At 41.3% G+C, this 15,743-nt stretch overlaps 1 protein-coding gene across 2 annotated transcripts in view; it reads right to left on the bottom strand.

Annotated features, from left to right (window-relative positions):
• Positions 1–15,743, bottom strand: part of ALDH18A1 (aldehyde dehydrogenase 18 family member A1) — a 68,222-nt gene that overhangs the window by 35,142 nt on the left and 17,337 nt on the right. For both annotated transcript variants that reach the window (XM_078851071.1, XM_078851072.1), the window contains exons 4-6: positions 12,589–12,733; positions 9,763–9,836; positions 8,550–8,649 (exon numbers count right to left, since the gene is read on the bottom strand). In XM_078851071.1, coding sequence (XP_078707197.1) covers positions 8,550–8,649; positions 9,763–9,836; positions 12,589–12,733 — 319 coding nt within the window. The remainder of the gene's footprint in view (positions 1–8,549; positions 8,650–9,762; positions 9,837–12,588; positions 12,734–15,743) is intronic.

Here is a 15,743-nt window from a genome sequence, read left to right on the forward strand (position 1 = left end):
GCTTCTTGTTTACAGTGTCACCTGAAAGTGAGAACAGGCACTCGCATGGCACTGCTGTAGCCGGTGTCACGAGATATTTATGTGCCAGATGTGCTAAAGATTCACACCTTCAACCACCATTCCAGAGGACATGCTTCCATGCTGATGACAGGTTCTGCTTGATAATGATCCAAGGCAGTGCGGACCAACGCACGCTCATTTTTATTATCTGAGTCAGATGCTATCAGCAGAAGACTGATTTTCTTTTTGGTGGTTCGGATTCTGTAGTTTCCACATTGGAATGTTGCTCTTTTAAGACGTCTGAAAGCATGAGCCACACCTCATCCTTCTCAGATTTTGGAAGGCACTTCAGATTCTTAAACCTTGGGTCGAGTGCTGTAGCTGTCTTTAGAATGCTCACATTGGTACCTTTGTGTTTTGTGAAATCTGCAGTGAAAGTGTTCTTAAAACTAACAGCATGTATGGGTCATCATCTGAGACTGCTATAACATGAAATATATGGCAGAATGCACGTAAAACAGAGCAGGAGACATACAATTCTCTCTCAAAGACTTCAGTCACAAATTTAATTAATGCATTGTTTTTTTAACAAGCATCATCAGCATGATGTGAATGCCTGTTCTTACTTTCAGGTGACACTGTAAATAAGAAGAGGGCAGCATTATCTCCTGTAAATGTAAACAAACTTGTTTTTCTTAGAGATTGGCTGACAAAGAAGTAGGATTGAGTGCACTTGTAGGCTATAAAGTTTTACGTTGTTTCATTTTTGAGTGCAATTATGTAACAAAAAAATCTATGTTTGTAAACTGTGCTTTCATGATAAAGAGATTGCACTACAGTACTTGTATGAAGAGAATTGAAAAATACTGTTTGTTTTGTTTATCATTTTTACAGTGCAAATATTTGTAATACAAATAATATAAAATGAGCACAGTATACCTTGTATTCTGTGTTGTAATTGAAATCAATATATTTGAAAATGTAGAAAAACATGCAAAAATATTTAATAAATTTCACTTGGTGTTCTATTATTTAAGAGTGCGATTAAAACTGCAATTAATCACGATTAATTTTTTTAATCGTGATTAATTTTTTGGAGTTAATCACGAGTTAACTGCCATTAATCAACAGCCCTACTTTGCATTTATCAACACCGTAATTCATCTACCATTTTGTTGCCCAGTCAACCAGTTTTGTGAGAGCCCTCTGTAACTCACTGCAGTCAGCTTTCAACTTAACTATCTTGAGTAATTTTGTATCATCTGCAAATGTTGCCATCTCCCTGTTTACCCATTTTCCATATCATTTATAAATAAGTTGAATAGCAGTGGTCATAGAATATTAGGGTTGGAAGAGACCTCAGGAGGTCATATAGTCCAATCCCCTGCTCAAAGCAGGACCAACACCAACTAAATCATCCCAGCCAAGGCTTTGTCAAGCCGGGCCTTAAAAACCTCTAAGGATGGAGATTCCACCACCTCCCTAGGTAACCCATTCCAGTGCTTCGCGACCCTCCTAGTGAAATAGTGTTTCCTAATATCCAGCCTAGACTCCCCCACTGCAACTTGAGATCTTTGCTTTTTATTCCCACTACAGATCCCTGGGGAATACCACTACTTACCTGTCTCCGTGCTGAAAATTGAACATTTATTCTGACCCTTTGTTTTCTGTCTTTTAACTCGTTTCTGATCCAAGAGAGACCAGTCCCTCTTAATCCCATGATTCTTTACTTTGCTCTAGAGCCTTTGGTCAGGGACCCTGTCAAAGGCTTTCTGAAAGTTCAAGTACACTATATCTACAGTCAGGCCCACTCAAGGCTCGTTCCCCTCTAGTCAATATTGGTGAGGCCTCATCTGGAGTACTGTGTCCAGTTTTGGGCTCCACACTACAAGAAGGATGTGGAAAAATTGGAAAACATCCAGCGGAGGGCAACAAAAATGATTAGGGGACTGGAACACATGACTTATGAGGAGAGGCTGAGGGAACTGGAATTGTTTAGTCTGCGACAGAGAAGAATGAGGGGGGTTTGATAGCTGCTTTCAACTACCTGAAAGGGGGTTCCAAAGAGGGTGGATCTAGACTGTTCTCAGTGGTAGCAGATGACAGAATGAGGAGTAAAGGTCTCAAGTTGCAGTGGGGGAGGTTTAGGTTGGATATTAGGAAAAACTTTTTCACTAGGAGGGTGGTGAAACACTGGAATGCGTTACCTAGGGAAGTGGTGGAATCTCCTTCCTTGGAAGTTTTTAAGGTCAGGCTTGACAAAGCCCTGGTTGGATGATTTAGTTGGGGATTGGTCCTGCTTTGAGCAGGGGGTTGGACTACATGACCTCCTGAAGTCCCTTCCAACCTTGATATTCTATTCTATGATACTGGATCCCCCTTGTCCACGTTTGCTGACCTTCTCAAAGAATTCTAAGAGATTTGTGAGGCATGATTTCCGTTTATAAAAGCTGTGCTGACTCTTCCCCAATAAATTATGTTCATAGATTCATAGGACTGGAAGGGACCTTGAGAGGTCATCTAGTCCAGTCCTCTGCACTCAAGGCAGGACTAAGTATTATCTAGACCATCCCTGACAGATGTTTATCTAACCTGCTCTTTAAAATCTCTAATGATGGAGATTCCAGAACCTCCCTAAGCAATTTATTCCAGTTCTTAACCATCCTGACAGTTAGGACGTTTTTCCCAATGTCCAACCTAAACCATACTTGCTGCAATTTAAGCCCATTGCTTCTTGTCCTATCCTCAGCGTTTTAAGGGAACAATTTTTCTCCCTCTTCCTTGTGACAGCCTTTTATGTACTTTAAAACGGTTATATCCCCCATCAGTCTTCTCTTCTCTAGACTAAACATACACAACTTTTTCAATCTTCCCTCACAGAGAATGTTTTCTACATGTTAATAATTTTTGTTGCTCTTCTCTGGACTCTCTGTAATTCGTTCACACCTTTCCCGAAATGTGGCACCCAGAACTGGACACAATACTCCAATTGAGGCCTAATGAGTACAGAGTAGAGTGAAGAATTATTTCTCATGTCTTGCTTACAACACTCCTGCCATTAGATCCCAGAATGATGCTTGCTTTTTTTGCAACAATATTATACTGTTGACTCATATTTTGCTTGTGATCCACTATGACTCCCAGATCCCTTTCCACAGTACTCCTTTCTAGGCAGTCATTTCCCATTTTCTATGTGTGCAACTGATTATTCCTTAGTGTAGTACTTTGCATTAGTCCTTACTGAATTTCATCCTATTTACTTCAGACCATTCCTCCAGTTTTTCCAGATCATTTTGAATTTTAATCCTATCTTCCCAAAGCACTTGCAACCCCCACCAGCTTGGTATTGTCTGCAGACTTTTAGATAATGGCATAGAGAGTATGCTTAATCATTGATGAAAATACTGAACCGAACCAGACCCAGAACTGATCCCTGCGGGACCCCACTCAATATGCCCTTCCAGCTTGACTGTGAACCACTGATAACTAGTCTCTAGGAATGGTTTTCCAACCAACCAGTTATGCACCCACCTTACAGTAGCTCCAGCTAGGTTGTATTTCCCTAGTTTATGAGGAGGTCATGCAAGACAATATCCAAAGCCTCAGTAAAGCCAAGATATACCACATCTACCACTTCCCCCTAACCACAAGGCTTGTTACCCTGCCAAAGAAAGCTGTTTGGTTGGTTTGACATGATTTGTTTTTGACAAATCCATGCTGACTATTACTTATTACCTTATTATCTTCTAGGTGTTCACAAATTGCTTAATTATTTGCTCCATTATTTTTCCGAGTACTGAAATTAAGCTGATTGGTCTGTAATTCCCCGGGTTGTCCTTATTTCCCATTTTACAGATGGGCACTGTATTTGCCCTTTTCCAGCCCTCTGGAATCTCTCCCATGTTCCATAACTTTTCAAAGATAAATCGCTAATGGCTCAGATATCTCCTCAGTCAGCTCCTTGAATATTCTAGGATACATTTCATCAGGCCCTGGTGACTTGAAGACATCTAACTTGTCTAAGTAAATTTTAACTTGTTCTTTCCCTATTTTAGCCTCTGATCCTACCTCATTTTCACTGGCGTTCACTATGTTAGATGTCTAATTGCGACTACCTTTTTGGTGAAAACAGAAACAAAAACAGTAATTTAGCATTTCTGCCATTTCCATATTTTCTGTTGTTGTTTTTCCCCCCCATCATTGAGTAATGGGCCTACCCTGTCCTTGATCTTCCTCTTGATTCTAATGTATTTGTAGAATGTTTTCTTGTTACCCTTTATGTATCTAGCTAGTTTAATCTCTTTTTGTGCCTTGGCCTTTCTAATTTTTCCCCTACATACTTGTGTTATTTGTTTATATTCATCCTTTGTAATTTGACCTAGTTTTGTACTTTTTGTAGGACTCTTCATCTGTGTCTCTGATAATTCTTTTCTTTCCTACCGTTTCAACCAATTTGCATGGTATTGCAGTAGGCTTCCTAGTCTATAATTGCCAGGATCGCCTTTGGAGCCCTTTTAAAAAAATTGGTATAATAGACTATCATAGAATCACATTAGCTATCCTCTAGTCAGGGTGGATTTGATTTAAATCATGATTTAATCATGGATTTCTACATAAAAAGTAGAAATATTTATTTCTGCATATTTATACCTGCCTCTGGAAATTTCCACTACATGCATCTGAAAAAGTGGGTATTCACCCATGAAAACTTATGCTCCAATACATCTGTTAGTCTACAAGGTGCCACAGGACTCTTCGCCACTTTTACAGATCCAGACTAACACGGCTACCCCTCTGATACTTGATACATAAAAGTGCATTCTTGTTGGCTGTTATAACCTTAATACGTATACTTCACAACTCAGAGATAGATGAGACTGTCTCTTTTACAGTCTGCTGCCATTACAGGTTTTCCCTTCTAGTGAGAGATTGGTATCGTAGATCTCAAATCAATTAAGACTACACTCAGAAAGACCTCAAGACTTCTGGAATATGCTGCTCAAACAGTTTCACTTTTGTTTCTACTGCCCGTCCCTCCCGTCTCACATTTATCTCCAGACTTCATCTCCTTGTCCAGATCTATTTTGCCCCCAACAGTCTCCTACTCATTGAACTTTTTGAAACGTTGCACTTTTAGAGAGAGGTAAGGGATTGACTCTGTGTACACAAACTTGCAGAGGGACAATAGGGTTGAGGTCTGTTATTTCTCACATCTATATATTATTTATTTCTTAATTTAAAAACATTTTTGCTGTTAACAAGCATGTTATCTCTGGAGACACAAATTCACAGTCTGAGAATTGCAAAACTAAGCATCTCTGATGGTATCTTCTAGACTTAACACTGAGTCCCACTGGGTAGATAGAAAGAGTAACCTAAATAATCTATACAGAAGTCCCTGTAACCCCATAAGATTGGGTACCTAATCCATGAACTATTGGAACTCATTTACGAAACTTTTCTTAAACATTACATGAATATATTGTCTCATTCTATAGAATTAGAATTTATAATCCCTATTCCCTGAGGAGATATGTTTGAGCTATAATGTATCTTAATTAAAACCATCTTCAGATAGGTTTTTTCCTCAAAAAGCATTTTATCAAAAAAAAATCCGATTTAAATAAAAAAAATCCTATTTTTTTTTTATTTAAAAAAAATCATTGATTTTTATCCACCCTGCCTCTAGTCATCTGGGACAGAGGCTGATTTAATTGATAGGTTACATACCAGAGTCAGTAGTTCTGCAATTTTATATTTGAGTTTCCTTCAAAACTCTAGGGTGAATCCCATCTGGTCCTGATGACCTATGACTGTTTAATTTATCAATTTGTTCCAACACCTCCACTGTGGACACTTCAATATGAGACAGTTCCTCAGATCCTGCTTTGAGCTGAGGATTGGACTAGATGACCTCCTGAGGTCTCTTCCAACCCTAATCTTCTGTTTTTCTATGATCTGTCACCTAAACCAGTGTTTCTCAAACTGGGGTCCGCGGGCCCCCAGGTACTCCAGGGGGTCCACCGGCTCCACTGATCAATTCCTCCCCCTCCCGCCCAGTGCCGCCTGCACACCATGGAATAGCTGTTCAGCAGCATGTAGGAGGCGCTGGGAAGGAGGGGGAGGAGCAGGGGTGGGGCGTGCTCGGGGGAGGGAGTGGAAAGGGGTGGGGAAGAGGCAAGACGGATGGAGTGGGGGTGGGAAGAGGTGGGGTGGGGGTGTGGACTGGAGCTGAGCAGGGGAGCGTGGGGGTCCGCAAAAAAGTTTAAATCAAAATGGGGATCCTCAGGTTGCTAAAGTTTGAGAACTGCTGATCTAAACAGAATAGCTCAGGTGTGGGAAGTTCCCTCACATCTTCTGCAGCAAAGACTGATGCAAAGAATTCATTTAGCTTCTCCACAATGGCCTTATCTTCCTTGAGTGCTCTTTTAGCACTGTTTGGCAGGCTTCCTGCTTTTGATGTACTTAATTTTTTTCAGTCAGTTTTTCAGTCTTTGGCTAGCTGATCTTCAAATTCTTTTTTGGCCTGCCTAATTATACTTTTAAACTTGAGTTGCCAGAGTTTATGTTCCTTTCTATTTTCCTCAGGAGTATTTGATTTCAAATCTTAAAGGATGCCCTTGTCTCCAACCACTTCTTTTACTTTGTTGCTTAGCCACGATGGCTTGGGGGGTGGGGTGGGAAGAGAGGGGTCCTCTTACTATGTTTTTACTTACTGGAAATAGCCAGCACAAAAAAAAGCTACTTCCATAGGTTGGATAGATACCACTGAATTGAGGATCCTTCTGCCAAGGAAGAATACTGGATCAAGTAGCCACCTTGCTTCTTTTGCCTGTCAATTTTCTGCTCATGAACTGAATAACCAATCTCAAATCTCTTCTAAACAGGGCAATTCCTTTGGCCTTCTATGCCTTCTTGAGCATGTTCTGAATGTGATTCTTTTCATAGGGCAAGAAACAAAGATAACACACCTGTACCCAGAGTTCAAGATGGATCTTGCACATTCACACGAATGGGATGCACTGCACATTAGCTATCCTCCAGTCATCCGGTACAGAGGCCGATTTAAGTGATAGGTTACATACCAAAGTTAGTAGTTCTGCAATTTCATATTTGCATTTCTTTCACATCTCTTGGTGAATACCATCTGGTCCTGGTGACATACCACTGTTTAATTTATCTATTTGTTCCAAAAACCTCTTCTGCTGAAACCTCAATCTGGGATAGGTCAGATTTGGCACCTAAAAAGAATGGCTCAGGTGTGGGAATCTCCCTCATATCCTCTGCAATGAAGACTGATGCAAAGAATTCATTTAGCTTCTCTGCAACGGCTTTGTCTTCCTTGAGTGCTCCTTTACCATCTTGATCACCCAGTGGCTCCACTGATTGTTTGGCAGGCTTTCTGCTTCTTTTATACAAAATTTTTTTTGCTGTTATGTGTGTATTTTGCTAGTTCCTCTTCAAATTCCTTTTTGGTCTGCCTAATTATACTTGTACACTTCACTTGCCAGAGTTTATTCTGCTTTCACCAGCCTGATCTGGATCCACTGCACAACTAGGGAACTCTCAACATCCCTCCTTCAGGGGCATCCCTTCCCTGAAGCACTGCTCTTCTTCTGAGCTCTCTACTCTTTGGACTCAGGACTCCAAGTTCTGAGCTCCCTGTCTCTGGATTCTGAACTTTCCCACTCATTTATAACTCCCTAGGGCAGCCTGTCCTCCTCGTTACATTAAACTGGAGCACACATGGACTTGGAGCAGGAGAGCTGGACCCAATTTCATTTAAGTGGCCATTGCCCCTGTTACAAAACACCATAAAGAAACAAAACCAGGCACAAGCCCATTTCCCCCCTTTGCAGGTCACTCTGAACATCCTTTGAAAAGAACACAGGAGTAAGTTGTCACATTGTGCATCGTCCCCCACCCAAAATGCCCTCCAAGACTTTTCAATGCATTAATCTGATATACCAGAATTAAGTTTATGATACAAGCAGCCTGAATACAATAGACACTTCCTTGTTAAGAAGTGGATGTCTCTCTTTTTGGAACACATCATCAATCACACGCAGTTTGACCACAAGAGGAGACAAAGTACTCTCCCCGACAGGGGCAGAACATACCGTTTTAACAAACCCAGAAAGAGACCAGAGTAGTCACTGCAATGAAACACGAGGTGCTCACTACATGCATTTCCACAGCCAGACTCTCTCTCCTGACAACCTGGAGCACTAAACAGTTTTTATCATGTACTGTTCAGTGTGTTACAAGCCCTCTGTCTGATCCAGAGGACATGAATCTTCTACAACTCCCTTCTGGGGGACCTTGTCCTTTAGCCCAAGCTGTAGGGACCCATGGTTTCAGCTCTCAAGATCCCAGGCTTGACCCTCTGTGACAACCAAGATGACAGTCATTACACTATGAAAGTTAGTTCCCAAATCCCTCAATCCCTGAATCAGAGTTCCCATCCCACTTTTCTCCTTCTGTTCAAACCCACATAGATGCATGACATCTACATATATTTAAGCTTACTAGCTCTATTAATACATTACCTTTACTTTCAGCCTCTTCCAAGTCCTTTTTATTGGCCAATAGAATTTCTTCTCTTTGGTCAGTTAACAGGTCAGCTAGATGATAGATAATCTCTGCTCTCTGCAGACAGAAAATAAATCCTGTATGGTTATCATAGAAGCCAAATGACTCAGGGTACTCAGGCTCGTGGTCTCCCCAACCCCCACTTCTTATTTAATACCTCTGGACTCTTTCTTCTCTGGCTCCTGCACTTGGCCTCCAGCGAGCTGTAGCTCACGAAAGTTTATGCTCAAATAAATTGGTTAGCCACAAGTACTCCTTTTCTTTCAGCATACCTCAGACAGCTACCTGTTCATAGTTTACCCCTTGCTACTGGTTGGAGTACACAGTTCAGCCTGCAGTTCTGGCTTCTGGCCTTTCCTGTATTTTGCCTGGCAGGTCTCTGCTTTCCTGCCTAACCAACAACAAGATGCCCCCTGCCTCTGTGTCAGCAGCTGCCTTGCTCTACATCAGTGGTTCTCAAAGCCGGTCCGCTGCTTCTTCAGGGAAAGCCCCTGGCAGGCCAGACCAGTTTGTTTACCTGCCGTGTCCGCAGGTTCAGCCGATCACAGCTCCCACTGGCTGCGGGAAGGGCGGCCAGCACGTCCCTTGACCCACGCCACTTCACGCAGACCCCATTGGCCTGGAGCGGTGAACCGCGGCCAAGGGGAGCCGCGATCGGCCAAACCTGCGGACGCAGCAGGTAAACAAACTGGTCCAGCCCACCAGGGGCTTTCCCTGAACAAGCGGCGGACTGGCTTTGAGAACCACTGCTCTACATAGTGCCTCCCTCTACCCAACCCAGCTGCAATGCAGTGGTAAACTGAATGGTAGATCGCATGCAGCTGCTCCCTTTTGGGCGGTTTAAGTATCCTCTCACTAAGAGCAATTGGGGCAGTTCACTCCAATAATTCTTCTGTGGCATCCTCTACATGCCAATACCTGCATTTAAAATAATTAGATCCATATAAACCTGATGGTTCAAATGTACAAAATTTCCTAATTACATTTCAGTAGACCACATCCTTCTTCACCCCTCCCTCTCATGCGGTATGTTACAATCTAAATGACAGACTGACAGACAGGTGAGAACATGAGCTCTTTGGAGCAGGAACCCGTCTTAGGTATTTATTGTGAAACATGCAGTGTAACTGTAAGTTCTAATACATAAATGAAGCCACACTGGCATATTACCTGTTCAGGCTGTAGCGCCGCTAGGGCCCTGCCTCCAGCTCGAGCCATTTCACCTTGCTGCTCTACCGTAGGGCCTGAAAACCACAAGAGTTTGTGCAGTTCACATCATCCATGCCCCAAGCTCAGAGCATGTTAAAGTCAAACACACCCCTCACACACAAACCCAAACAGATGAGAAAGTAACAATGGTCAAAACCCTCCTATCTTACCCCACAACGCATGAGAAAGTAAGCACGTGGCTCACATGTATTCAGGTAAAAATGCACATTCAGGAAGCAAATTTATGTTCTGATGCAAAGAAGTTACATCAGGAACGAACACACACACACACACAAACTTGAGGATCCATAAGCAAAAATGAAAAGGCGGAAAATTATTTCTAAGTAAATCCAGTACCATAAGATGCTATAAAACCTGTAAACAAAATCCACAATTGAAAATAATCCAAAAGCAGATAGTCTAGTCTTCCCAATCTATTACAGTGTCCCAACCCAGCAACCCACTTGCTCAGAGCCTACAAGTTTCTAACATTATAAATAATTTCATTTCTCAACCTACCCAGATAATATCTCTCACACCGAAAAGCACCTCTTTTCTTCACTTATGCCAAGTCTCTATCATTCCTAATTAGATGTAACAAAGCAGAGTGTTGACTGGGGGTTGGTGCAAAGGAGACCATTAGGGCTCCTGGAATCTATTCTATGATTCTATGAATATCAAGTAGGATTGGGAGACTATATTACCTCTCTATACAGCATTGGCGAGACTACTATTCAAATAATGGGCCCAGTTCTGGTGTCCATATTGCAGAAGTTTCAGAGAAGAGCTCCCAAAATGAATCATGCTCTGGAAAACATGTCTTAAGATGAGAAACTTGAGGGGCTCAGTCTATTTAGCTAATTGACAAGAAGGTGAAAAGGCAATTTAAATCATGGTCTATTAGTTAAATAGGGAGGGCTCCTATCCAGAAGATTAATCTAGCAGCCAAAGGCAAAACATGCTGCAATGGCTGGAAGTTGAAGTAAGTAAAGTTCAAAATGGAAATAAGACAAAGTTTTAAATGGTAAGGATAACTGTTGGAACAGATCACCAAGGAATACGACAAGTTCACCACCACCTGAAGTCCCTTAAATCAAAGCTGAATGTCTTTCTAAAAGATATGTTCTAGTTCAGCCACACATAGGCTAATCACTAGGTGAAGGTATATGGTCTGTAGTCTGCAGAAGGTCAGACTAAATGATCATAATGGTCACACATGCAAGAGACCAGGGAACCAGAACTGCCTTGGCCATTTGGGCGCAATTAAAATGACTTGTGCTTGGTCCTATCTAATCTTTTGTGGGACTTGAGAAAGCAGAGCGCTAGGAGGAAAGGCACAGTTCAAATGGACTGTCCAAGGGAGTAGGAGACCTGTTTGATTGGGAGTTGAACAGGTAACAAGTAGGTGTTCCCTACTGAGCGAAGATACTGTTCACCACTGAGCTGTGTTGCTCCCACTTGCAGTTAGTAGCGAATTGACTGCTGAAGTTGTCTGCCAAAGAGTTCTGGATTCCTGTGATATATGTCAGTTTCATAAACTGACCATTTCTATACTCAGGGGAATGGATCTTGGGTGTCCCTGTTTATGTAGAATACAGTTGTTGGGTTATCTGAGATGAGAACATGATGAGTCTGCATTAATGATAAAAATGCCCATGCATGCTTCTCAGACTGCTCTGAGTTCCAGAAGATGTATGTGCATCCTGGTTTCTAAGGGCGTTCAAATGCCCTGTGCTGTGCGATCATCCAAGTGAACCACTCACCCTAACGAAAAGGTGTCTGTGATTATTCTCCTGTCGGGTGTGGTGGATAGGAAAGGACTGACCGTGCACACTTGTACGGAGTCTTTCCACCAGGTCAGAGAGGTTTTTAGCTTGATGGGGATTGTCACTACAGTGGACATGATGTGTTTTCTTGCCGTGTGTATATACTGTTAGAAGCTAAACCTGAAGGTAGCAGAGGTGGAGACTGGTGAACAGCATTATGCAAGTACATGACACCACGTGATCTAAAAGGCAAATTGAGATCATGTCCAAGGGTTGTGCATAACCTGATCTATCAGTTTGCTTTTGGCTTGGAATCTGTACATAGGCAGATATGCCTTTGCCCTGACTGAGTCTAAGGTTTCTCCTATGAAAGCTATAGCCTGGGTAGGAGCCAGAATAGTCTTTTCCAGTTTCAGAGATTCCAAGATATGCTAGGAGACGAAGCATCAATAAGGTCGATGCTAGGACTTCTGGACATATCATGCCTGTAAGAAGCCAGTTGTCTAGATACAGGAAGATGGTAGAACTATCCCACCTGAGATGTGCTGCGGTGCAATTGCTACAGTGACTGAAATCTGAGGAATCTTCCATGGGAAGATTCTAACCTCGTGGGGTAACTTGTCTTTAGAATGAATTTAAAAAACAAAACCAAACCAAAAAAAAAAAAAACATTTGGCCAGGAGAGCCTGGTAATTGGAAACATGGAGATCAGCATTCAAACTTTTACAAATAGAGAGACAAGGTGGGTGAGGTAATATCTTTTACTGGACCAATTTCTGTTGGGGAAAGAGACAGAATTTCAAACTACACAACTCTTCTTCAGGACCTGACTCTCTAATATCCTGGGACCAATAAGGCTACAACACTGCAAACAACTTTAAAAATGTCTGTTTCCAATGGACTCAAAGCACATTTTTCCAGTTATCTTACAGCTATAAAGCAAGCATTACTCCCAGAAAGCCTACCCCACTCTATCATCCTCCACCCAATCCCAATCTCAAAATTCCAAATACCAACTTACCTGCAGGTTTTACCTCTGAAAAAAAAGTCCCAACTTTTTTCCCCTCCACAATGTCTGTGATGACATGGCCAGAGATCTTTGGATGGGTTCCATTTGCGATCACTACAGAGGTGCCACCTTGGAGGGCCCATAGAGCGGCCTTCACCTACAAGGCAGGATAAAGCTAGTCCTGGGAAAAATCTCAATACCTAGCAAGCATTCTTCTGGCTCTTGAACTCTATTCTTAATAATCATCTCCATCTTGATTATCTTTGGTCTTTTAGACTGTAAATTTTAAGCAGGGGCCATCTGCTCTTAATACATTTGGAAACATATAGGAGGTACCACAATCTAAGTAATTAATTTTGAAACCAGGTCACTTATTCCTGCTTTGTATTCTGTTCCTTGGCTAGTTTCTAACTCATGACTGTAGTTTAAGTTTCCTTAACAGTCTACGGTGAGAAACTCTGTCAAAGGCTTTTTGAAAATACAGATAAGTCTATCAACTTCTCCTGCATCCACTATTTTGTTACCATGCTTAAAGTATTCTAGTAGATTAAAGAGGCATACCTTTCCTTTGCTGAAGCTACCCTGGCTTGTCTCCATCGTGTCATAATTTAGGTGTTTATAATTCTATTTTTTCAAATGATAGTTTCAACCAATTTTTCCTGGTATAGATAAGAGGATAATTGGTATTTAATTCTCAGAATTGCTGCTAGTGAATTTTTAATGGCAAAGACAAAAATTTACTATTTTCCAGGGAGTACATTATTTTAATGAGAGATTGAACATTTGTGAACAGCTCAGCCACTTCATTCCTGAACACATTCAGGAATCTTGGATAGTTAACATCTGGGCAACATATCTTTGGAAACCTTATTTCATCTCAACACCCACTGATAAAGAATGATGCAGTCTATTTAGATTGCAAGCTTTTTGGGGCAATGACTACTATTCTGTTTGTCTAGAACAATTGGGTCCTGGTTCTTGGTTGGGCCCTAGGCACAACAATAGTAAATATGAATAGATTTCTGTACTTGAGTGGAGTCCAGTGGATCCAACAATTCTCTCATGGGCCTCCTGCTTCCAATATAAAGAATTTCTTGTTGTTTCTATGCCTTTGGTAATTGCTATTCAAAATGCTTTGTGGCCTTCTGATTTCTATCCCGTGTTTCACCTGCTATACTTCATGCTGTTTGTCCCCCTAGGGCTAAGTTTTCATTTTTCTTGCCTTCCTCCTTTCTGCTCAGGGGGCTCCAATGCCAAGTCTGAAGACTTTAATTTCCTCACTTTTGATTTTAAGACCTTTTTGATGTGCTTCCTCAATTTTTTTGTTTTAAGTTTCCTTTCTGAAGTTAATGTCACAGTGCTGGATTTTCTATGATCCCTCTAAAGCATTTAATTATACAGTGGTCAACATTACATTATGGGTCAATTATAATTACTTCTTTTACCAGCTCCTGCACACTGCTTAGAACTAAGCCAAGAATAGTCTCTCCTCATGTACTCTATAGAGGGTAATCGTTTAAAGTATCAAGAAATGCCTTCTCTGAAACCTTATCTCACTGCGACATCTGCCCTATTCATATATGGTATCTAAGTCATCTATTACAGCTTTATTATATTTAATTGTCTCTAATCTCCCTCATTCCCTTCCTGATTAGAATGCCAGTAGCATAACCATACCAGTATATTTGTATTATTACTTGGTATTTGTATCCCTACAGATTGTGGTGTATGGTCCTCCTCATGGAAGAAACTTTTATTCTATGGAATTTTCCAGATACCTGGTTGCTTTCTCGCCTCTGCCACTTTCCTGCATAATTTACAGGCCAGTACTACAGTGCCCCCTTGACTTGGGGGATTCCACATTTCACATATGCCTATTATGTCAAGTTCCTCTTCCACCTTCTAGACTGTCTAGTTTGCTTATTTTTGTTTTTAAGATTCTCACATTAATATACAGACATGTATAGTATTGTTTTGATCACAAGTCTACTTTTATTTAACCCATTCCTCTGGCACCGTATAGCTTTTCCAGAACATACTTCTGATCTCAATTCATCTAATCATTTCAGGTGTAATTAAAATCCAATCCTTTACCAGGAGATTCAGACTTGCCTTTTAAAATAGGGATATCCCCAAAAGGTGCCCTTGTACACAATGAGTGCTCCTTTGCACTTGACAGCTTTCTCTGGGCTCCTAATTTAAGTTCTATGCAAGAAGACAGACACCTTTGGTTGAGGTGGAATTCATTTTTATATAAGCTCTCCAAAGTTTGTGTTATATTAACATTAAAACCCTCCTCTTTACACCATCTTTTCATTCATACATTGAGACTCTGAAGTTCACCTTATCTAGCCAGCCCTTCATATGGAACTACAACCATTTTAGATAACGGTACTGTAGAGGCATTGGACTTGAGCCTTTTTCCTAATAATCAACATTTACTGCAGATTTTAGGAAATCTCCCGAACACCTAATAAAGTAATTGGTATTAATATAAACCATAACAATGGACTTCTTTTCAGCATTCATTCAACTTTTGTCTAGATGTCTCATAAAATCCACCACACTCATGCATTCATAGTAATGGATATTTGAGTGTCATGTGTATGGCACTTAGAAGCAAAAAACAAGTCCCTGCCCCAAGGATCCTGCAATCCACTTATCTCCAGTGTGTGTGTGTGTGTGGGGGGAGAGCAGAAGGCTCAGGAGTTGCCTCCAACCCCCACCAAGGGAAAGGGGTAGATGCGTGGGTGGGTATTTAATCCTTCTGTAATAGGATATAAATAGGTATACAGAGGACTAAAACTCCCTGTCATAAATATAAAGGGAAGGGTAACCACCTTTCTGTATACAGTGCTATAAAATCCCTCCTGGCCAGAGGCAAACCCTTTCACCTGTAAAGGGTTAAGAAGCTAAGGTAACCTAGTGGCACCTGACCCAAATGACCAATGAGAGGACAAGATACTTTCAAATCTGGAGGGGGGGAGAACAAAGGGTTGGTCTGTCTGTGCGATGCTTTTGCCGGGAACAGATCAGGAAGGCAGCCTCAGAACTTCTGTTAAGTTAGAAAGTAATCTAGCTAAAAATGCATTAGATTTCCTTTTAATGGCTGGTAAAATAAGATGTGCTGGATGGAATGAATATTCCTGTTTTTGTGTCTTTTTGTA

This window comes from Lepidochelys kempii, unplaced genomic scaffold (genome assembly GCF_965140285.1).
Source record: "Lepidochelys kempii isolate rLepKem1 unplaced genomic scaffold, rLepKem1.hap1 scaffold_295, whole genome shotgun sequence".
Lineage (NCBI taxonomy): Eukaryota > Metazoa > Chordata > Testudines > Cheloniidae > Lepidochelys > Lepidochelys kempii.